General features: G+C 43.7%; 1 protein-coding gene across 2 annotated transcripts in view; it reads right to left on the bottom strand.

The window, feature by feature from the left end:
- PALD1 (phosphatase domain containing paladin 1) overlaps nucleotides 1–25,417 on the bottom strand; it is a 324,772-nt gene that overhangs the window by 142,353 nt on the left and 157,002 nt on the right. For both annotated transcript variants that reach the window (XM_077259145.1, XM_077259146.1), the window contains 4 exons: nucleotides 4,144–4,239; nucleotides 3,449–3,583; nucleotides 2,521–2,637; nucleotides 287–466 (listed from right to left, as the gene is read on the bottom strand). In XM_077259145.1, coding sequence (XP_077115260.1) covers nucleotides 287–466; nucleotides 2,521–2,637; nucleotides 3,449–3,583; nucleotides 4,144–4,239 — 528 coding nt within the window. The remainder of the gene's footprint in view (nucleotides 1–286; nucleotides 467–2,520; nucleotides 2,638–3,448; nucleotides 3,584–4,143; nucleotides 4,240–25,417) is intronic.

Raw genomic sequence — 25,417 nt, 5'->3', positions numbered from 1 at the left:
GATGCATCCATCAGAGGCATCGGTTTCGAACATAATGTATGTTTCCAATGGTGGGCATCCATTGGATGTATGCAACTTTTTTCTGCTTGCTTAAAACTCATTCCGAGATATGTGTTCAGTAAGGACACATCAGTATCATTTATTATGGAAGCAGATTGTCCCATCTAAAACCGCAAATTAAAAAAAAGGATATTTACATAAATACAGCCCATACTTAAAAAAAAGTTTGTATTTGCAATGAGAATCAGTAGCACAAATGGTGTGTACTGTTCTTGAAGGCCATCACCTCAAGCTGCTCTGGTGTATTAACTGGTATAGCAATATGTTGATCGAAGTTGTCCTGCTCTCGCGGAGTGTATATTTGTTCATTGCCTTCCATTATAATATCTTCTCTCAGGTTTACCCATAGGATATTGGAGTATTTCCTCTTTGGGTCTGTCAGGTAGTTCAGAACACAGCTGGAGGCCTGTATACATACAATGTGAAGATGTCTTTTAAAAGGTGGAGAAACAAAAGTGATAAGAGAATGCATATGAATAATGCCACCTTATACTAATTAGCTATATTGGAGGTATGTGTGTACTCTGAATGGAGATACAATAATTATTGTGAGATACGAATGCACACAACTACAGTGACAATGTTTCGAGCGTCTGATTTTTAAGCTCCATATCTCACCATCCACTACAGCTTCAAACGTGAAACTACTATTAATTTATAGACAATCATCTTGGCTTTCTCATACATAGATTTGGCTTTTGCTAGTCAGTGTATATTCAAGCATACTGAATTTATTACCCATTGAATTCTACGGGCACACACACGACCAAGAAATTGTGACATGACAAGTTATTGAGCCATTCTCCACTATAAGATTTGATTTAATAGGAGAATATGGTATGTTATGAAGAAAAAAAAACATGTGAAAGCCAGCTTACCCTGGATAAAGCTTCAAGGATATTTGCCCGCCAGCCCGATGTGGTAGAATGATGATCTGAAGTAAGAAGTTTTCTAACCATGTTCCGAAATATAACAATATACAAAGCTTTATTCCCATATTGTTAAAAACAACATTCCCAGGTATATCCAAAACCATATGAAACTTCCAATGCATTCCAGACTAAAACCTTTGTATGTATTTATATTTCGGAAAAAGGCTGGAAAATGTTATGAAGGTAACATGTGATGGCACACAAAGGTCCTATGGTCTTGAATTGCAGGCCCATCGTACAGTCAATACACCCCCACATGGATCAGTGAGCACTTAACCTACACTATAGGGCTCATTAAGGTAAGACAACAATAATTATGTAGGCAATGTATTGGACGCGGTGATTCCACACGGTTCAATGAAGATATGCAGATTCACCTTCATTCAATAGCCAGCAGAATTTTGGAAGCAGCGGACTTGTGCTGTGTCCAAAGCGCTGCCAATTACTGAATGACTGCAAATACCCTCAGACTCAACGGGACTTCTTATTGAGAGCCAGTACCCTCAAAATGTATGAGAAAAAAAAAAACATTTTAGAGAGATTTCTAAAATGAATGTACACATTTATCTCTCAACTGTGATGTCCAAGTCAACAGTCATTATCCTCAGAAACAAAGCATTGTGCAGACAAGTGCCAAAAGGTTTATGTAATGAGTGAAATACATCACCCATAATGTTCCTCATCCTTCACGATAATGAGGCCCATAAATATTATCTAATGTCTACATATAAAAAAAAGTCAGTTTCCTTTTGAATTTCAAAAAATAAAAAAAATTCATGTGACGTAAAATAAGTAATTTCATTCTACACACACACATACATAACATAATATTGTAGAAAGCATATTTGGTAGAATGATTATAAGTTACCAATGTATCATCCCAGAGCTAAAAGTGAACAAATATGCATCAAGGACCAATGGAGACCAGCTGCCAAAACATACCAAGGAAAAGAAAACAAAGAACAAACAGCCATGCAGGTCCCATAAAAAGTAGATTTTATTAACACAAATATTTAAAACCACCAGACAAAAAGGGCGGTATGGCACAGGGGAAAAGGGCATACATTAAACACGACCAAACAAAACCGGGCCAGGACACCAACCCATAGCCAGATCACTTGCAAAGGTACGATAATGTTAGAGCAAATATCCATGTTGATGGAAACAATACCATAGAACAGTGCCTAAACATGGGGACATTATAAATAGCATTGCAGTATTATTGCCATATCAGCATATTTCACGTACCTAACACATGCAGGATCAGCAAATGGGATAAGCGGCCGGACCCGACCCCGACGGCTGCTTCTTCATCAGATCTGATCTGGCCCGGTTTTGTTTGGCCGTGTTTAATGTATGCCCTTTTCCCCTGTGCCATACCGCCCTTTTTGTCTGGTGGTTTTAAATGTTTGTATTAATAAAATCTACTTTTTATGGGACCTGCATGGCTGTTTGTTCTTTGTTTTCTTTTCCTATACACATACATAATCATAGACATAAAAAGAATGGCCCAAAGAATCTACTGCACCTTTGAGTTTGGTTGAGCGGTGCCATATATCGCCATCTTGGGCACCCTTCGAAAGTTAGCTACATTCATTTCCTTCACAGTGCTGAGAACGTCAGGTGAAAACCGTTCATCCAATACCTGTAACAGAAAAGGTTTGCACCATGGATATAATGGTACCATGGAGCCAGTTTCACACTTCGACATTCATGGTCCAAGTATGGATCATGTTGTCTGGACCGGCCACAGGTCTCCTAATCTGAATTCACAGCCTCATATATGAAGCTAACAAGTTTGGGTAAAAAGATCGATGGCCAGTCCAGACATTGAGGATCACACTCTAACCACAAAAGGACATGTGAAAGCTACCTTAAATATAATCATATGCGAAACAGTCAAGTTCAAAACTGGGCAACTAGATAGTTTGGTTCTTCGTGGAAAGAATCTGAAAAGTTAAAGCAGGTTGCCAAATACTGTCATATCAATGACCTCTCTCTATGATAGGCCATAAATATCAGATTGATGGGGTCTAACACCTGGCACCCCCAATGATTAGCCGTTGTACACTGTGTACAGAGCAAGAAAAGCATGGCTCCATACACTGTGTATTGGGCATTCCCAGTTACAGGGGATCCAGTGTTTAACTCTCCACTTTAAAATTACACAATAATACTGCAGTTCAGCGCCTATTGAAGTGACAGGGAGCTGAGCGGCAGTATAATTGTGCTATGTAAGGTGGAAGGTCAATTACTGGATTCCGCATTTTAATGTTTATCTATCTAACTATTTTATTGATGTAAAATCGTTAGCAATATGTTGCTATTTGTCACCTATTCGGATTCAACAGACATGTAGCCTGCCAGTCACTATTGGTGGAAGTAAAACTCAGTATCAGGCAACCATGTGGTGTGATAGTGAAGTATTATTGAACCTCCCACACATTACAACTTACCAATACTCGTGTTCCTTTGGTTATTAGCTCTGCAGATACAGTTAGCTCAGACAAATTCATGGTTGCTTGGAGCCTGTAAATCCAAGGATGCATACACATCCATCGACTAAAACTCAGTGCAAAAGCCAAGGGATACTGAAAGGAGGACATGAATAGATTAAGTGTTCAACACACGGGTGTTCAATCAAGTGGAATATGGATTATAATTATTACAACAAAATTGTATGGTAAGTGGTAACCATTGAGTAGATTGTTTCAACATAGAATAATGTTGAAGACAAAAAAATATATATTTAGTTCAATGCTATGGCCAACTTCAACTTTTTTGGGAGTATATTTTATTAAAGACTTAAAAATGAAACCAAAATTAATCTTCTTTTCCTACCAAAATTAAATAAGGCAAACAGGAGACTGTCGATCCTAATTCTGTTTCTCTGGTATCAGATCCTGCTCGTTTCAGGACTGGGGTATCATGAACCAATGGGTGTTTCCTTATAAATTGCCCCGCTTCTAATCCTGTAATATCTTGCAAAAGGGGTCTACATTTATAGACATGAGACCGCTCAGAGGCATCTTGAACCAGAGGAAGTAGAAAGGAGGAACTGCCAAATTGTGGGATTACAAGTAAGATTTGGGTATTGGGCGAGAGGCTACCCATCATACAGTTATGTAAAATGTACCTTTATCTGGCTTACCTGCTCATGAAGGTAGAAGTTGAAAGCTATTAGGTAAAAGTAGCGCTCAAGACTATTGAGAGTTCCTTGGAGAAAATATTCTTTGGTACTACTTCCCTGGAAGAATACAAGGAAGTCATTACATCATATTAACAAAGAATCTGATCTACATTACATACAATATGGTAGGTCCCAACGCCTCTACACTGATCATGCAGAACACGGTGCTCTCCTACACTGAAGGTTTATGTGGATCCCTTGGCATATGGGCCTGGGCATGGCAACTTCTATAGCTATACCACTGTACAAAGCAAATAAAACTGGTTGAGCCCCCATTCCCCATATGGCTTTCCTCTTACACTTATAAACCTCCTTGAATGAATTGTAGGAATGAGCAATTCTATTTGCGTTGCCAAGTTCAGCAACCAGTCTGGTCCTCCATGGACACTTCTGGCTGCTTATTAGGCCCTCCACATCAGGACCCTGCAGGCCTAGTAAGTGCTAATGATGACCAGGATGGTCTCCTTGAAATCTTCTTTCGTGTGTGTGGGGTAACTGCACTGCAGAAAACATTGGTGCTATGCAAAGCACATAATAACAGACACACAATGTTATAGACATATTACAGATGCTAAAAAATATATTTTGCAAATTAATACATCATATCAGCATCACATAAACCAGGCCAGTGCTAAACTAGTTAAAAGCGCTCAGAATGACGCCTGCTAGATCGCTGTTGCTTAGAAAGTCTCATTCCTTCCTGATGTAAATCTTATGTGTTTCAAAATGTTATTACTAATGTGAGCTGTGAATAAACAGCTATGCAGATTCAATTTATGGTCAAGGCAAAGTAATTTTCCACTGTCACCGACATCATGCAATGTGTCCCCAGCAGTCGTCATCCTCCAGCTTCACTAGTATGGCAGTTACACTGGTCACTAAGAGGTTAAGAAGAAAATGCAACTATGGATGGTGCCTGGTATCTTAAAGAACAGAAGGACTTTGTTGCTAACACATTTAGAAAAACATCTCGCAACTCATACTAACAATTAGTTTTAAAATAACCCGTGGCTGCAGTGTTCATCCAGAGTTCAGCGTCTCAAGGATTCTGTCGTTTCCAAACACATACAATTTTTGTTCTAATTTTGCCACTTTAAAATGTGGTCCTGTGGTCGGCACTTCTTCTATACAACACTGGGGTCCTAAGTTCATCCAGACAGAGGCAATAGCTGCTCCAAATCTGTTATTATTTATTTATATAGCACCATTGATTCCATGGTGCTGTACATGAGAAGGGGTTACATACAAATTACAGATATCACTTACAGTAAGCAAACTAACAATTACAGACTGATAGAGGGGAGAGGACCCTGCCCTTTCGGGCTTACATTTTACAAGATGGTGGGGAAGGAGACAATAGGTTGAGGGTTGCAGAAGCTCCGGTGTTGGTGAGGCAGCAGGGCAAGTGCAGGCTGTAGGCTTTCCTGAAGAGGTGGGTTTTCAGGTTCCGTCTGAAGGATCCGAATGTGGTTGATAGTCGGACATGTTGGGGCAAAGATTCCAGAGGATGGGGGATATTTGGGAGAAGTCTTGAATGCGGTTGGGTGAGGAGCGAATAAGTGAGAAAAGGAGGTCTTGGGAGGACCGGAGATTACGTGAGGGAAGATATCGGGAGATTAGTTCAGAGATACCTACTGTATATGGAGGAGACAGGTTATGGATGGCTTTGTATGTTAGTATTAGTAATTTGAACTGGATACGCTGAGGGAATGGGAGCCAGTGAAGAGATTTGCAGAGGGGGAAGTGGAGGAGTAGCGAGGAGATAGTTGAATTAGTCAGGCAGCAGAGTTAAGGATGGACTGGAGAGGTGCAACGGTGTTAGCAGGGAGGCCACAGAAAAGGATGTTGCAGTAGTCAAGGCGGGAGATGATGAGGGCATGCACAGGCATTTTAGTAGATTGACGGTTGAGGAAAGGACGGATTCTGGAGATATTTTTGAGCTGGAGGCGACAGGAGGTGGAAAGAGCTTGGATGTGCGGTTTGAAGGACAGGGCAGAGTCAAGGGTTACTCCGAGGCAGTGGACTTCTGGTACAGGGGAAAGCGTGATGTCATTAATTGCGATAGATAGGTCAGGTAAGGAAGATCTATGAGATGGAAGAAAGAAGATTAATTCAGATTTGTCCTGATAGTAACTTTTGTCAGGGCTGTCTCAGTTGAGTGATGGGGGCGGAAACCAGATTGTAGATTGTCAAAGAGCAAGTTAGAGGAGAGGAGGGAGGAAAGTTCAGCGTGGACTTGCTGCTCCAGGAGTTTGGAAGCGAATGGGAGAAGCGATATTGGGCGATAGCTGGACATAGCAGTTGGATCGAGGGTTGGCTTTTTAAGGATAGGCATGATTGTGGCATGTTTGAAAGCAGAAGGGAAGGTGCCAGAAGTTAGTGATAGGTTGAAGAGGTGGGTTAGGGATGGGATAAGAGTGGGGGAGAGGTTGGGGAGGAGGTGGGATAGGATGGGGTAGAGTGCACAGGTGGTGAGGTGCGATTTGGAGAGGAGACAATTAAGCCCCCCTTCAGTGATGTTGGATAGAGAGGTTATGGGGTTTGGGCATTGGTCTGGTATACAAAGGGGTTGTGGTGATTGAACAATGAAGACTTGCCTTGTTTAGTCAATCTTATTTTTAAAAGTGTGTGGCAAAGTTCTCAGCAGAGATGAGGGAGGTTGGAGGGGGCAGTGGGGGTGTAGGAGGGAGTTAAAGTTTTTGAATAACTGTTTGGGGTTGTAGGATAGGGAAGATAATAGGGTTATGAAGTAGGCCTGTTTAGCAGAGGTGAGAGCAGATTTAAAGGCAAGTGTTGCCTGTTTGAATGCAGTGAAGTCATCTTGCGAATGTGTTTTCTTCCAATGCCGCTCTGCAACCCTGGACACTTGCCGGAGCTTTTTAGTGGTGTTATTGTGCCAGGGTTGTCTATTGATACGTCACACGCTCCCATGAACGAGAGGGGCAACCGTGTCAATAGCTGATGTGAGAGTGGCATTGTAGAAAGCATTGCCTGTGTCGTGGAGTGAGGATATTGATGCCAGTGGTAGGATATAGTCAGAGAGTGTATGGGTGCCTAGGTGTGCAAGGTTTCTGCGGGGGTGCGCATGTTGCTGGACAAGGGTGACTGGTGAGGAGGACAGGGATGAGAAAGTGAACATATGGTGGTCGGATAGAGGGAGAGGGGGGTGGTGAAGTTAGAGAGAGAGCAGAGGCGGGTGAAGACCAGGTCTAGTGTATGTCCGTCTGTGTGGGTGGCTACAGAGGACCACTGAGTAAGTCCAAAAGATGAAGTAAGGGACAGAAGTTTGGAGGCTGCTGACTGAAGGGTATCAGTGGGGATGTTGAAGTCACTCATGGTGATGGTAGGAATGTCAGCAGAGAGAAAGTTAAGAAGCCAGGTGGAGAATTGGTCAATAAAGGTAGTGGCCGGGCCTGGAGGTCGGTATATGATGGCCACTTGGAGGTTGGAGGGAAAGTAGATACGGACAGAGTGGACTTCAAAAGAGGGGAGGATAAGGGAGGGTAGAGGTGGGATTGGGTTAAAGGTGCAGTTTGAAGAAAGGAGAAGACCCATTCCTCCACCATGTCTGTTGCCGGGGCGAGGGGTGTGGGTGAAGTGTAGGCCGCTGTAACACAGCGCAGTAGGGGAGGTGGTGTCAGAGGGTGTTAGCCATGTTTCTGTGAGGCCGAGGAAGGCAAGCTTGTGAGAGAAAAAGGTCATGAATCACATGAAGCTTACTGCATCTTGAGCGGGCATTCCAGAGTGCTCCGGAGAGAGGGAACAGGGGGTGGGCGTCAGGGGCACGGGTTTTATGTTGGAAAGATTGCGGTAGTTCATATTAGACAGGGAGCAGTAGGAGGGGGTAGTAATGGGAAGTATGAGCTGTGGAGGTCTAGGGTTGGGAGATATGTCACCAGCAGTGAGGAGAAGCAGAGAAAGGGAGAGCAGGTAGGAGAAGGAGAGAGGCCGGCTTGTTTTATGTTTATCTGTTGTCGGGTTACTAAACACTAAAATAAAACAAAAATGTTTACCGGATTATAAATCGAACTGCAAGACTTCCCCAGATATAGGACACAGTCAGGTTTTGTCCCACAGAAAATAGCTACAAATTATTTGTAATAATAATTAAAATTCTCCTAGTGGTAAAACAATGTGGACGTGTTAGTATCACTAACTGGCCTAGTGATTAGGGTTAATCTTTAATATGATTATTATAATAGTACAATCTGCAGTGACAAAGAAAACAGCTTCTGTGTTAATATAGCAGATTTATAAGTGATGGAATAAAGTGACACCTAGCACTGGTTTATAATCGGTAACACTGGATGGTTAGATCAGCTACTGGGAGAAGCAAAGGGACTGGAGCATGAGGCCTCCCCTTCATCTTCTCTGCTCTATTCAGTATTGCTCCCATCCACAGGCGGTTGACAATAATTCTACTGGGCAAACAGAAGAGGGGGCAATGAAGGGCTAGGGATACGCATAGTAGTCAGTACTAGGAGGTTACGCTGCAGCTAAAGGGATGTTCTCAAGTTGTCTCTAGAGCAGTGCCGAGAAATGCGGTCTCCTTACAGTGTCCTCACTTATTGGTTTCTGGCAGAGTGGGCTCTCCTCCTTGAGCTCTGGTGAATAGCAGAACTGTAGTATTAGAATTATAAAGCTCAGCACAAGTTCTGCTGTAACACTTTCAGCCATCACTGTTATCCCTGTATTTACACATACCAATAACAGGGCATTTGCACAAGCACACCGCTCAGGAAAGAGAGAGCAGAGAGCCTGGTTTAGGAGACCTGCTGTGGAAGCTGCTGGTCATGTATAAATGCATCTCTCCAGAATATGAAGGAAAGTTGAGAAAAAGGTGAGCAGATATCTGCTGTGTAGAAAATTAATGGACTGAAGAGGATGACTAGGATGTTAAGAATTAATTCCTCTCCTGGAATAGAACTTCTCCACAGCTCTCAGCCAGGGTTCGGAGGCCATGCTCCATGGAAACAAGCAATACGCTATAAAAAATAAAATCATTGCAGGAGAATAACAACAGATAGATAAAGCAAGTCAATTGCAAACTAGCTTATTTTTTATGCTGTCCAACTAATCAAAGCAACTTAATATATTGAGAACACCCCTTTAATGTCCAACAAGGCTGAGGATGGGTGAGGCCCTGAGATGCTGGAGATGGCAGTGTGCCCTATGTGCTACTTAGTATGAAAGCAAACCCTGGCCAACACTGGCTTTTTAGATGTCCCCTTGTTATTACAGAAGAAACTTCAGGGTGCACAGGAACAGCAGGTAGGCTGCTAACTGTAGGACTGAGGACTGTGTCCTGACTGCCCTATGTCCGCACTGGCAAGATTTGATGATTTTAAAGGAAACCTGTAATTGACTTCACGCTGCCCGAACCATTTGCTGCATGACTCAGAGGTTGCCTGCACAACAGTGCACATATGGTGCGTCCCTTGGTCAGCTTCTCCCCGCACCGCTCCAAGTGATTGACATATCTTTTCCTATGTACACACAGTCATTGTATTAGTCCGCTCTATAGTCCTTTGTCAACCTTTTCCCCCCTGAAACGTTGCAGCGTTTCACAGAGACATACCATATACATGGCAATCGTGCAGCCAGGCTCAGATTCATGCTGTCCATGGTTCAGCAGTAATTACAGTCATTTGCAGACGGAGGGGGATTAGCAGAACATAATACACGTTAGTGGACTATTCATATAAGCTCACAATACAATCAGTTATCCCATCACATAAACTACACAGATCTACCTGGGACCAGGACCCACGTACACCCTGTACTGTACAGAATGATAGCGGTGTCTTGACTACTCGGTACTCCATGTCTGCTAAACCAGAATACTTTGAGGGGTTGCCTTACTAATAGCTCTACTGTGCAGCATAAAATGGAAAAAAATATATATTTACCTACTGGACCAGCGCCATTCCTGCAATCTCAGCACTTTGTTCTCAGTCACATGACAAACAATGTGACAAGTGCAGCTTATCATAGGGCACTGATCAGCTGCAGCCTTCACTATTCTGTCCAAAAGACATTCATTCTGACAGAACAGTGAATACTGCAGTGGCCACATGACTATTCATGCTATATGACCTCCAGGGAACACAGATCGAAGGAAGGCTGGTCTAGGGAACAAGCATACAGTAGTGGAAAACCCCATTAATAAAAAGGGCTCCATAACAATGGTACTGATCTATCGACCCAGACCTGGAGCCGTCACAGGGCGAAGGCAGGCACTGAGCACAGATCAGAGCAGCTGGACGAGGTGGCTGTGAAGAGAGCGACTGCAAAGATTGGCCCAAGCGCTTCTTGACCATGTTGCCCAGTTATTACACAAGCAGTCACTTAGAGTTGAGCGACTTTTACTTTTTTAGGATCGAGTCGGGTTTTGCGAAACCTGACTTTCTCAAAAGTCGGGTCGGGTGAAATCGGCAGATTATTGCAAAAAGTCGAGGAGCCGACTGAAAACACGAAACCCAATGCAAGTCAATGGGGAAGCAAAGTCGGCAGTGAGTGGAGGACAGGAAAACACATACAGTGCCCATTTTAATGCAAAAATTATCAATTCTTGTTACTTAAGCTTGTCAATCTTAAATTTACCTTATAATAATAGTTATTCATTGAAAACAGGGGGTCATTTGGCTAAAGTTGTGGGGGGGGTAGGGCTGGCTCAAGTTTTTCGTGGGCCCAGGAAACGCGGACTACGTCACGGCGGTGGAGCAGGGAGAGGTAAGTATTTCAACTTTGCAAGTGCTGTGATTCTGAGCAAGCAGGGGGGGGCACACTCGTTCGCATTGGCACTGGCACAGGGCCCCTCAAAGTACGGCGGTGTGTTTGACGGCGGGGGCGCCTCCCACCGGCAGAGACACTTTTGCATACTATGAGGGGCCCTGTGCCAGTGACGTCGCCAACGAGTATGCCCCCACCTGATGAATGAACCTGCACTTTCATCTGCACCTTCCGCTTTGTCCCCGTGTAAGGTGGTATAGTATGCGGGAAGGGGAACCTGACTTTCAGCAGGGTCAGATTCTGGCTGTGTAGAGTGCAAGGGGAATGCAGTTGTCTGGGTCAATGTACCAGCAGACTCATCTAGCAGTGGCTGGGCAATGGGCAGGATGAGGAGGAAACACAGATATAGGCCCAAATAAAGTGGGCCAAATGCAGTTCAAAATTGGTAACAGGAGTAAACAGGCGGCACTGCTTTGTTCAGTGGAGAACAGCAAGGAGCGGCAGACACCGTTAGTAGGGACCAACCAAACAAGTAGGCCAAATGCAGTTTAATATCTGATCTAGGCCGAAAGCCTGAAAATTGAAGCTCAGCTTTGTTCAGTGGAGGAGAACACCAAGGAGCGGCAGACACCGTTAGTAGGGCCCAACCAAACAAGTAGGCCAAATGCAGTTTAATATCTGATCTAGGCCGAAAGCCTGAAAATTGAAGCTCAGCTATATTCAGTGGAGGAGACAAGCAAGGAGCGGCAGACAGACACCGTTAGTAGGGCCCAACCAAACAAGTAGGCCAAATGCAGTTTCATATTTTCTGCAGGCTGAAAGCCTGAAAATTGAAACTCAGCTTTGTTCAGTGGAGGAGAACACCAAGGAGCATCAGACACCATTAGAATGGCCCAACCAAACAAGTAGGCCAAATGCAGTTTAATATGTGATGTAGGCCGAAAGCCTGAAAATTGAAGCTCAGCTTTTTTCAGTGGAAGACAACAACAAGCAGCGACAGACACCGTTAGTAGGCCCAACCAAACAAGTAGCCCAAATTTAGTATAATATGTGATATAGGTTGAAAGCCTGAAAATTGAAGCTCAGCTTTTTTCAGTGGAGGACAACAACAAGCAGCGGCAGACACCGTTAGTAGGCCCAAACAAACAAGTAGCCCAAATGCAGTTTAATATGTCATATAGGCTGAAAGCCTGAAAATTGAATCTCAGCTTTTTTCAGTGGAGGACAGCTGTATTGAGTGGTGCAGACAGACACATGTAGTAGGCCTAAAATAAAAAAGTAGGGTAAATGCAGTTTAAAATAGGCTACAGGGGTACACAGGCAGCATTGGTTTGGTCAGCGGAGGACAATTGTAAGGACTGGCGCAGACAGACTTAGAAGGCCTAAAATAAATAAGTAGGCTCTATGCAGTTCAAAACTGGTAACAGGCGTAAACTGGCGGCATAGGTTTGTTCAATGGAGGACAACTGTAAGGAGTGGATGACACAGTTAGTAGGCCAAAACAATAAAGTGAGGTAAATGTCTGCCAAACAAATTTTCATAAATAAACAGGTGGCATAGCTAGGTACAGGGGTGGGCTCCTCTGCTGAGTAGCAGACAGTGGTAGTTTGCGCAAAGTATTAACTGGTCTAAATGGAGGCCAGGGCCCCTGTATATTTTTACCATCATCTATAATTTCAACACATTTTTATTGGCAGTGCCATTGAAGGATTTAACAGCACGGACTACACAGTGGTGGAGCCAGGAGAGGTGAGTTTTGCAAGTGGTAGAGAGCTGTTCGAGCTGGGGGGGGGGGGGGGGGGAACACTCTCTCGTGGGCGGCGGTACTGGCCCAGGGCCCCTCATATTACGACGGCGTGTCTGACGTTGGTTGTGCACCACCACCGTCAGAGACACTTCATTGTACTATGAGGGACCCTGTGCGAGTGCCGTCGCCCAAGAGTGGGCACACCCACCTGTCCAGGCAAATGGCACTCGCACGGGTTCTTGCGCTAGGTGGTGACCACGGCCCTGTGGGGGGAGTCAGCCCATATATGGAGGTAAAAAATGGCCTATGGTGGACATTCAGCAGCTGCAAATGGAGGAATTGGAGCAGTCAGTAAGAGGAGTCCAAAAGCAAGACATTTATCAGGCAAACTACGTGTCAGCAGGGGAAGGTGGGGCCAAATAATTTGAGATCCATGATTGGTTCATTTTAATGAAGGTTAGATCATCTACATTTTGGGTAGCCAGACGAGTCCTTTTTTCGGTCAGTATTGAACCAGCAGCACTGAAGACTCTTTCTGATAGCACACTAGCAGCTGGGCAAGCGAGCTCCTGTAATGCATATTCTGCCAATTCAGGCCAGGTGTCTATTTTAGATGCCCAGTAATCAAAGGGGTATGACGTGTGAGGGAGAACATCGATAAGGGAGGAAAAATAGTTCGTAACCATACTGGAGAAATGTTGTCTCCTGTCACTTTGAATCGATGCAGCAGTACCTGTCGTGTCAGTGGTCATTGTGAAATCACTCCACAACATGGTCATAAAACCCCTCTGTCCAACGCCACTTCTGATTTGTGCACCTCTAACACCTCTGCCATGTTGCCCCCTGCAGCTCGTGTGAGAACCATCACCGCCGCTGTGTGCTGGGAATACCAGAACCAAACGGTTTACAAGAGTTGCTTGTTTGGTAGCCAATATTTGCTCAAGGTTCTCATGTGGCATGATATTTTGCAATTTCCCTTTATAGCGTGGATCCAGGAGGCAGGCCAACCTTCGGGCTGCACCTCAATGGGGAAGGTGCAGCTGTGCTGGGGGAAAAAATGGCTAGAAGGTTGGAGGAGTGTTTAAACTAGGGATTGGGGGGGAGGGTATTCATTTTATAGGAGGGGAAGATAGTTCAGATAGAGACCTGGGCACAAATAAGGAAGTTGGGGGTGGTGGTGGCATGGGGGGTGGAGTTAGAACAGTTAGTAATTTAAGAAAGAATAGAGGTACAGAGAGGAACATCAAGTGCATGTATACTAATGCCAGAAGCCTCGCCAACAAAATGGACGAATTAGAACTAATGTTGTTAGAGCATAATTATGACATGGTGGGGATATCTGAGACGTGGCTGGATGAGAGCCATGACTGGGCTGTTAACTTGCAGGGCTATAGCCTTTTCAGAAATGACCGTACAGATAAGCGAGGGCGTGGGGTGTGTCTGTATGTAAAATCGACCTTAAAACCCATCCTGCGTGATAATATAGGTGAATCTAATGAAAATGTGGAGTCCCTGTGGGTGGAGATAAGGGGAGGGGGAAAAAATAATAAATTACTGATAGGGGTTTGTTATAAATCTCCAAAAATAATGGAAGCAATGGAGAATATCCTCGTAAAGCAAATAGATGAAGCTGCGACTCAAGGAGAAGTCATTATTATGGGGGACTTCAACTACCCTGAAATAGATTGGGGAACAGAAACCTGCAGCTCCAGTAAAGGTAATCGGTTTTTGACAACTATGAGAGACAATTACCTTTCACAACTGGTTCAGGACCCAACAAGAAGGGGGGCACTGCTAGACCTAATATTAACCAACAGGCCAGACCGCATATCAAATATAAGGGTTGGGGGTCACTTGGGGAATAGTGATCACAAAATAATAAGTTTTCATGTCTCCTTTAATAAGATGTGTAGTAGAGGGGTGACAAGGACACTAAACTTCAGGAGGGCAAATTTCCGGATGAGAGAGGATCTTGGTGCAATTAACTGGGACGATATCCTGAGACATAAAAGTACACAAAGAAAATGGGAGACGTTTATTAGCATCCTGGATAGGACCTGTGCACAGTATATACCATATGGGAATAAACATACTAGAAATAGGAGGAAACCAATATGGCTAAATAGAGCTGTAAGGGACAAAAAGAAAGCATTTAGAGAATTAAAGGAAGTAGGTAGTGAGGAGGCATTAAATAAATACAGAAAATTAAATAAATTCTGTAAAAAGCAAATCAAGACAGCAAAGATTGAGACAGAGAGACTCATTGCCAGAGAGAGCAAAAATAATCCCAAAATATTCTTTAACTACATAAATAGTAAGAAACTAAAAAATGATAGTGTTGGCCCCCTTAAAAATAGTCTGGGTGAAATGGTTGATGAGGATGAGGAAAAAGCCAATATGCTAAATGACTTTTTTTCATCAGTATTTACAAAAGAAAATCCCATGGCAGCCAATATGACTAGTGATAAAAATTCCCAATTAAATGTTACCTGCTTAACCCAGCAGGAAGTACGGCGGCGTCTAAAAATCACAAAAATTGAGAAATCTCCGGGCCTGGATGGGATCCACCCCCGAGTACTGCAGGAATTAAGCACAGTCATTGATAGACCATTATTTTTAATCTTTAAAGAGTCCATAATAACAGGGTCTGTACCACAGGTCTGGCGTATGGCAAATGTGGTGCCAATATTCAAAAAGGGGACAAAAACTGAACTCGGAAATTATAGGCCAGTAAGTTTAACCTCTACTGTGGGTAAAATCCTGGAAGGCATTCTAAGGGATGCTATACTGGAGTATCTGAAGAGGAATAACCTCATGACCCAGTATCAGCACGGGTTTACTAGGGACCGTTCATGTCAGACTAATTTGATCAGCTTCTATGAAGAGGTAAGTTCCGGACTGGACCAAGGGAGCCCAGTGGATATAGTGTATATGGACTTTTCAAAAGCTTTTGATACGGTGCCACACAAAAGGTTGTTACATAAAATGAGAATAATGGGGATAGGAGAAAATATGTGTAAGTGGATTGAGAGCTGGCTCAGGGATAGGAAACAAAGGGTGGTTATTAATGGAGCACACTCGGACTGGGTCACGGTTAGCAGTGGGGTACCACAGGGGTCAGTATTGGGCCCTCTTCATTTTAACATATTTATTAATGACCTTGTAGGGGGCATTCAGAGTAGAATTTCAATATTTGCAGATGACCCTAAACTCTGCAGGGTAATCAATACAGAGGAGGACAATTTTATATTACAGGATGATTTATGTAAACTAGAAGCTTGGGCTGATAAATGGCAAATGAGCTTTAATGGGGATAAATGTAAGGTCATGCACTTGGGTAGAAGTAATAAGATGTATAACTATGTGCTTAATTCTAAATCTCTGGGCAAAACCGTCAATGAAAAAGACCTGGGTGTATGGGTGGATGACAAACTCATATTCAGTGGCCAGTGTCAGGCAGCTGCTACAAAGGCAAATAAAATAATGGGATGCATTAAAAGAGGCATAGATGCTCATGAGGAGAACATAATTTTACCTCTATACAAGTCACTAGTTCGACCACACTTAGAATACTGTGCACAGTTCTGGTCTCCGGTGTATAAGAAAGACATAGCTGAACTAGAGCGGGTGCAGAGAAGAGCGACCAAGGTTATTAGAGGACTGGGGGGTCTGCAATACCAAGATAGGTTATTACACTTGGGGCTATTTAGTTTGGAAAAACGAAGGCTAAGGGGTGATCTTATGTTAATGTATAAATATATGAGGGGACAGTACAAAGACCTTTCTGATGATCTTTTTAATCATAGACCGGTGACAGGGACAAGGGGGCATCCTCTACGTCTGGAGGAAAAAAGGTTTAAGCATAATAACAGACGCGGATTCTTTACTGTAAGAGCAGTGAGACTATGGAACTCTCTGCCGTATGATGTTGTAATGAGTGATTCATTACTTAAATTTAAGAGGGGACTGGATACCTTTCTGGAAAAGTATAATGCTACAGGATATATACAGTATATTAGATTCCTTGATAGGGCGTTGATCCAGGGAACTAGTCTGATTGCCATATGTGGGGTCGGGAAGGAATTTTTTTCCCCATGGTGGAGCTTATTCTTACCACATGGGTTTTTTTTGCCTTCCCCTGGATCAACATGTTAGGGCATGTTAGGCTATGGGTTGAACTAGATGGACTTAAAGTCTTCCTTCAACCTTAATAACTATGTAACTATGTAACTATGTAACCAGTAATCGTCATCGGTCATCATTTTGATAATGCGGGGGTCCCTTTTTAGGATATGCAAGGCATAATCAGCCATGTGGGCCAATGTTTCAGGTGTCAATTCACTGCTTGTGCTGGGTTGAGGAGCACTTTCTGGCAAATCAACATCACTTGTCTCCCGCAAAAACCCTGTACCTGACCTTGCAATGCCACCAGTTTCTATTGCCCCCTGAGAAGCTTCCTCCTCCCATAAATATTCATCCCCATCATCCTCCTCCTCTTCGTCCGCCACCTCGTCCAGGAGAGTTCCCTGAGTAGACAATGGCTTTATGTCATCAAGGCTTCCCTCCTCCTCGGCTGCAGACGCCTGCTCCTTAATGTGCGTCAAACTTTGCATCAGCAGACGCATTAGTGGGATCCTCATGCTTATGATGGCGTCGTCTGCACTTACCAGCCGTGTGCATTCCTCAAAACACAGAAGGACTTGACACAGGTCTTGTAGCTTCGACCACTGCACACCTGACAACTCCATGTCTGCCATCCAACTGCCTGCCCGTGTATGTGTATCCTCCCACAAATACATTACAGCACGCCTCTGTTCGCACAGCCTCTGAAGCATATGCAGTGTGGAGTTCCACCTTGTTGCAATGTCAATTATTAGGCGGTGCTGGGGAAGCTTCAATGATCGCTGATGGTTCTGCATACGGCTGGTGTGTACGGGCGACCGGCGGATGTGCGAGCAAAGTCTTCGCACCTTCAGGAGCAGGGCTGGTAACCCCGGATAACTTTTCAGGAGGCACTGCACCACCAGGTTCAAGGTGTGAGCCAGGCAAGGTATGTGTTTCAGTTCTGAAAGGGCTATGGCAGCCATAAAATTCCTTCCGTTATCACTGACTACCTTGCCTGCCTCAAGATGTACACTGCCCAGCCAGGACTGAGTTTCTTGCTGCAAGAACTCGGCCAGAACTTCCGCGGTGTGTCTGTTGTCGCCCAAACACTTAATTTCCAACACAGCCTGCTGACGCTTACCACTAGCTGTTCCATAATGGGACACCTCATGTGCAACACTGGCAGCTGCGGATGGAGTGGTCGTGCGACTGTGCTCTGTAGACGAGCTTTCGCTTCTGCTGGAGGAGGAGGAGGAGGGGTGGCGAACGCCTACAGCCAACTGTTTCCTAGACCGTGGGCTAGGCAGAACTGCCCCACTATGGCTGTCTCCTGTGGACCCTGCATCCACCACATTAACCCAGTGTGCCGTGATGGACACGTAACGTCCCTGGCCATGCCTACTGGTCCATGCATCTGTTGTGAGGTGCACCTTTCTACTGACTGATTACCTGAGTGCATGGACAATGCGATCTTTGACATTCTGGTGGACGGCTGGGATGGCTTTTCTCGCAAAGAAGTATCGACTGGGTAGGTCATAGCGTGGTACTGTGAAGGCCATCAGGGCTATGAAAGCTTCGCTTTCAACCAACCGGTAGGGCATCATCTGTAATGAGATTAGTATAGCAAAGTGGGCGTTCAAACCCTGTGTACGCGGATGTGAGGATGAGTACTTCCTTTTCCTAACGAGAGTCTCTTGTAGGGTGAGCTGGACTGGAGAGCTGCATATGGTGGAACTAGCGGGGGTGGTGGTGGACATGGCAGATTGAGAAAGGGTTGGTGATGGTATTCTTGATGTTGGCCTACATACAGTGCTTCCTACCAAGAACCTGGTGATTCCCTCACTGCTTTGGCCTTGCGACGATACCTCCGCATTTGCTGCAGGTGGTGTCCTAAACGGTGGGCTTACAGTGAGGGAAGCAATGTAGCGTTGCTGACTACCTTCATTCTGAGCGGGTGCACCAACGGTACGGGACGTTTGGTAGTTAGTCCAGGCTTGCAAGTGCATGCTGGTTAAATGTCTACGCATGCACGTTGTACATGCTGGTTAAATGTCTACGAATGCACGTTGTATTTAAATTTAGGGGATTCTTCCCTCTGCTAAAGGTCTTTGAGCATTTTTTACAGATAACTTTGCACTGATCATTCGGATCTTGGTTAAAAAATTGCCACACTGCACTCTTCCTACTATCGAATACCTTTTCAGGCATTGCATGCTGTGCTGCTTTCACCGGATGGCCACGCTGTCCTAAAACTGGTTTTGTTTTTGACACACGTTTTTGGCCTGATACGGGCCTGCCAGATGAAAGCTGTTGCGATGTTGATGCCTGCTGCGGCTCATCCTCCTCCGCTTCTGAGCTACTGCCAGCGGCACCCTGTTCCCCCAATGGCTGCTAATCTGGGTCAACAACTGGGTCATCTATCACCTCCTCTTCAATGTCCTGTGTACCTTCCTCTGTGTCACCGTGTAAGGTGCTATAGCATTCGGGACGGGGCACCATAGTCTCATCAGGGTCAGGTTCTGGCTCAGTACACTGCGAGGGCAATGTAGTGATCTGAGTCAATGGAACAGCATAATAATCTAGCTGTGGCTGTGCATCAGTGCACTCCATGTCCTATTCATCTGTAATGGGCTGTGAACTATTTCCCTTTCTAACCCTGTCACGGTATGTGTAAAGAGCTCCATGGAGTAAACTGTAGTGTCGCCTGCCGCATCCTTCACTTTTGCTTTGGGTGAAGGACACAAGGAAGCGACTTGTTCCTGACCGTGAGCATCCACTGACAACTTGCTGCTTTTAAATTTGGAACTTTCGGAAGAGGAGGCGAAAGAGCTAGAGGCTGAGTCAGCAAGGAAAGCCAAAACTTTTTCCTGCTGCTCCGGCTTTAAAAGCGGTTTTCCTACTCCCAGAAAAGGGAGCCTTCGAGGCCTTGTGTAGCCAGACGATGACGCTGGCTCAACAACTCGAGCCTTAGGTGCTATTTTGCTTTTCCCACTACCACCAGATGCTCCACCACCACCATCATTAACAGCTGGCAATGACTGCCCACGGCCTCTTCCACCAGACTTACTCATTCTTGGGAAATGTAACCAAACTAACAACCGTTATATGGTACTGTTAAACAAGGTAGAAGGTGTATGTAAACTTGTTGAGAATTTAAATCTCCTTTTTATGTGTGGGAGACTACTGCAAAAAACAGGCCCACTGTTACACTACACAGTGTACGTGGCAGAAAGGGGCTGGCAGATATACGACAAACAGAACTGACGCAGATGCACTTAGCAGCAATTTAAATCTCCCTTTTTATGTGCGGGAGACTACTGCAAAAATCAGGCCCACTGTATTACACTACACAGTGTACGTGGCAGAAAGGGGCTTGCAGATATATATATATATATATCTGTACTACAATAACAATCTCCCCACAATGATCTCAGGACAAGTATGGCAGCAACAAAAAGGACTGCTGTACAGAAAAGTGTGGACAAATAAACAATAGAACTGAGCAGAAAGGAGCAACAGGATTTTTGCTTTTAAAAAAGCAGTTGGTTTGCACAGCGGCGTACAAACAGCAATGCAGCTATCAGGGAGCCTTATAAGGCAGCCTTATAAGCTACAGAGCTGATGCACAGAAATCTAGCCTCCACTGTCCCTGCAAAGAAAAGGTGGTGTTGGACAGTGGAAATTGCTACAGCACAAGCGGTTTGGGGGTTAATTTACCCTGCCTAATGCTATCCCTGCTTCTGACGAAGCTGCAGCAACCTCTCCCTATGCTAAGATCGGCAGAAGTAAGATGGCGGTCGGCGTGCACGCCCCTTTATAGCCCCTGTGACGCCGCAGAAAGCAAGCCAATCACTGTCATGCCCTTCTCTATGATGGTGTGGACCGAGACCTATGTCATCACGCTGCCCACACTCTGCGTCCTCCTTCATTGGCTGAGAAATGGCGCTGAAAGCGTCATACAAAACGCGACTTTGGCGCGAAGATCGCCGACAGCAAGGCCGATCCCCCACTGGGATCGGGTCGGGTTTCACGAAACCTGACTTTGCCGAAAGTCGGCGATTGTTGAAATTGTCCGATCCGTTTCAATCAACCCTAGCAGATCCCCTGTTTACAGTTTAACAGGCATAGGCACTGTTTAGGATGATTTTTACTTTCTAAAAAGTTCATCATATAGTCCAAGAAACATAATAAACTTGCAGTTTACTTACCTTCTGAAAACTGGTTAGTGCCATTTTTTTTAAAGTGACTGTTTCATCTTGCACATTTATGGCGTATCCACCTCCTGAAACTGGCTTAAGAACAGGAAGGTGTCTCATGCTTTTGCCAGAATATGCGAGTCTCTGTATTCATTTGTATGAAAATTCTAAAAAAAATATATATAGTAGGGCAGACGTGCTCACCAATGTTCACAACTCCCATAAAAATGAATGAAGAAAGGGCGGCCATCTCTACCTCAACAGAGGCATGAAAGAAGGCCCTGTCCTTGACACAGAGGAATGATGGATATGACATACATGTATGAGATAAGGAATCTCCTTTAAATAACCAAACAACCTCTTTAATTTCTCAGATGATGAACCAAGAGAGCCATGTCAATGACATATACGGCGTCCTTAGTAATGGTTGTTACATGGGAGTTCCGGGTGGCACTGAGGTGTAGTACCACCCCTTCACTTTGTGTTTCTGTCTCCATATTGGACTCCCCTCAATTAATTGACCTTCGTGTAAGCGACTCAGAGATTGGAAAACTAGACTGTGACCCCCATGGGACTCCGCAAATATTCTGTGCTCAGTGCTATATATGAAAATATTAACGAAAACGTCTTTTTTTCTAGTCCCAGACAACACGCAGCAGTGGTTGAATGCAGAGATAAAATCAGCTATATAACTACTCCCTCAGCTCCGTCCTCACCAGTCATCAGCTGAATTAAAACAAGATGTTCTCTCTTTTAATCAGGGCTTACAAATAACATCAATGATGGACTTTTCTAGATTATATAGGTAAACACCATTACTGCGTAAGAAAACCTAATTAGCATTAGTCGCATAGATGACATTGGGTAATTATGGATTTGTATAATGCCAATTATTGACAAGCTCAACAGCGATCTCAACTGAGATTATCACAGATTGTTTTCAACATTTCTAAGTGGACAAGAGGTTTACAATTACGCTAATAAGAGGCCATTAAAGCCAAATTACGACTGGTCCAGTGGTACCATCTCCCAACATGCAGGCTCAGAGTCAGGCACACATCATTGTTATATGTACAGATCCTTGTTACTGCGGCACACGGATTCTTTACAGGCGTTTATGGACCACATGGAGCCATACGATGCTTCTTAGAAGCAATATATTCTCTTCTGGCTAAAAAATATGTGAGAGAGGAGGTTCATTATGGATCCATACAATTCTATTTAGTACATGGATCATTATACGGTCATCTTTCTGATCGCATCTATAAGAGCTCATTCAGATGTCAGCTTTACTCGCATGAGTGCCATCTTTGTCTTTCATGGATAGCACTCGTACTTATGGTAATCTATGGGGCTGTTTACATGTGAGATTTTGTCCTCTGACTGAGTGATCCGCTAAAAAAAAAAAAAGACACATTCGGTCAGATCAACATCTGCAACGCACGTTTATGGGTTAGCACACAGATGACATCACAGTGAGGTCTGATTTTCACAGACTGTCAGAAAGGAGAAGGTGGAGAAACTTTTTTTCTCCACAAGTGAGAAAAACTCATGACATTCCGATCAAATTATGACCCAAAGTCATTTGTCCATTTTTCTTGTACGTGAGAAAATTGGACGTCTTAATGACACCTTATACTGCTTAGTTAGCAGTGATGACCTCAACCGCAACCCCAATGAGAGTCTAACAGTGGTGGTCACCAAGCTTTCCCAAAACAGATAACCAAACAACATTCTTAGAGGCGTTTTCTGGTCTAAGAAGAAAAGGTTGCAGTGACTACATGACTACAGACTGCCGAATTGTGACAATGTGTGATGCACAAGCTTCCCGATTCCCCAGCACTCTCCTGTGGACGGTCATGTAATACAGGAGAATCAGAATGACTACAGATGACTGCAGACTTTTTGTCTTTTGACAAACAACCCTTTTAAGTATTTGGCCAAAGGTGCCGACTAAAAGGTCTAATATTGGCGATAATATTTTATTTTGTTTAAACCTCTGAGGGTGGAGTACTGAGTGACATAATGGAGACTAAAAGTTATTAGTATTTTCTTTAAAATGCTGAACCAAAACGGATTAGGCTATTTAAGATAACAATCAAACCGGTAAGGAATAAAATTGCTTTATAAAAGCAGTCCCCTCTCTTCAGGCCTACACGGTAAAAACTGATACTAATGCATATGAAAGGTAAAATGTGAACTATTTTTTCTAAAACTATTAAGGGACACTAGGTGGCGCTATGTTCAATACAATGATAACATTTACATAATTAGCTTTCCTCTTTTCCACGTTTTTGCACTTTTTTCCTTCACTTTTCTCACATTTTTTATTTTATTTTTCCATTGCCACAGCGGTATGAAGGTGTATTTTTTTGAGGAATGACTTGTAATTTTAAATGATAGTATTCACTTTATCATATGTCATGTACAGAAAAATGGTGAATAGAAATGGTGAGAAAAAAATTCTGCTGTTTTTTTGGGTTTCATTTTTAAAATATTCATTGTGCCATAAAAATTACCTGGTAGCATGATTCTTCGTCAGTATGGGTATGAAAATCCCAAAATGTGTACAGATTTTTTGAAGGGGTGAAAAAGAAAAATCAGAACAATGGAAGAAAAATTGTTCTGAGACCCATAACATTTATTTGTCTTTCACTCGAGCTGTGGTAAGGATTGTTTAGCTGATGTTTTTATTGCTACCATTTTGGGATGCATACGATGCTTTGATCATTTTATTGCATTTTTGGGGGGAACATACTAGAAAATGACAATTCTGACATTTCCATTTGTTTTCTATTCATGATCCCAAAAGGGTTAATTAATCTTAGATATTCATAGATTTCCAAACACAATAATACCAAGTGTGTGGATCTTTTTTTTTTTTTTTTTTTTTTTTTAAATGGGAAAAAAAATTATTCAAACCTTAATTTTTCCTTTCTTCGTCCCATAGTGACTTAAACCTGTGACCGAGCTTTATGGGAGCACAAATATGGCAGCAAGTAAGGCCTATAGTAGACCCCTGGCTGCCATGGCAACCCGTCAGCATACTGTGAGCATTTTGTAAGGGGGCAATGGATGCCAATACTGCCGTATCACATTATGCAACCAGTTACAGAACACATATCAGCACAAACTTGGACTCTAAAGTAAAGACATGGCTGTTATAGTGAGGTAATACTGATTAAGGCTAGTTTCACATTTGCGTTTAAAAACGCAGCGTTTAAAACGCAAACGCAGGTGGTGTAAAAAACACATGTAAACGCATACAAACGCTGCGTTGTTTAGACGCATGCGTTTTCGCATGCGGTAAAAAAACGCCGCGTTTTTACGCGTTTACATGCGTTTTTCCCTGCGTTTGCGTTTTTTGTTCCCATGATGAGAAATTTCACAAGAGAAAAATCAAGATAACCAGACACCGCCAATGGGACTAAAGAGGGCGTGTATTATGGGATCTCTATATATAGACCCAAGGGCTACTGAAATTTTAACAGTTTGCTACTGTATCTTGTGTCATGATGGATCTTCGCATGGAGAGCTTTTATTTCAACCTGGATTTCAGCTTCAAGCTGTTTCTAGCCTGTGCTTTTGCTTGGGAGCAAGACAGAAATCGCGAAAGATGGAGAAGGAGACAACGTAGGCGTTTTTGGAGGCACCCCATTATCAAAGTACGTGAGAGCCGTGGAGCCTATCACACGCTCTATGCCGAGCTTAATGCCAACCCGGAGAAATTCCACGAATATACAAGGATGTCGCAAGACTCGTTCCGGGATTTGCTTGCTCGTGTCCAAGGAACCATACGGAGACAGGACACCCAGCTCCGTAGAGCGATTCCACCGGAGGAACGTCTGCTGGTTACATTAAGGTACGTTACAAATCTAAACCCAATGACAGTCCAACTTTTTTGTTTTCACACATGTATGTTTTGGCTATTTACCTATCTTTCTTTAGCGTAAACACACCATAAATAGAATAGATTGTAATGTTTTTAGTTTCTGTTTTTCTTACAGATTTCTGGCAACCGGAGAGAGTTTATCATCTCTCCACTTCCAATACCGGCTTGGAATATCCAGCCTTTCTGGAATAGTTGCGGACACCTGTCGGGCTTTGTGGAATGTACTCCGGGATGAGTTTATACCCGTACCCACCGCGGACATGTGGCTTGAAATAGCTGAAAAATTCTGGAGTGTGTGTGATTTCCCCAACTGTTTAGGAGCGGTGGATGGAAAGCACATTCGCATTATCAAACCTGCCAGAACAGGATCGGAGTACTTCAACTATAAAAAATATTTTTCTGTTGTGCTCATGGCAATAGCTGATGCGGAATGTCGCTTCATCGCTGTGGACATTGGAGCTTTTGGCCGTGGCAACGATTCCAGACTTTCAAGAACTCAGATATGAGCCGGCGTGTGTATGGCCAAAATTTCAATTTTCCCCCGCCACAACCTCTCCCCAACAC

Source organism: Ranitomeya variabilis, chromosome 4 (genome assembly GCF_051348905.1).
Source record: "Ranitomeya variabilis isolate aRanVar5 chromosome 4, aRanVar5.hap1, whole genome shotgun sequence".
Classification (NCBI taxonomy): domain Eukaryota; kingdom Metazoa; phylum Chordata; class Amphibia; order Anura; family Dendrobatidae; genus Ranitomeya; species Ranitomeya variabilis.
The sequence above is the reverse complement of the archived record's forward strand: the minus strand, read 5'-3'. Positions and strand labels throughout refer to the sequence as shown.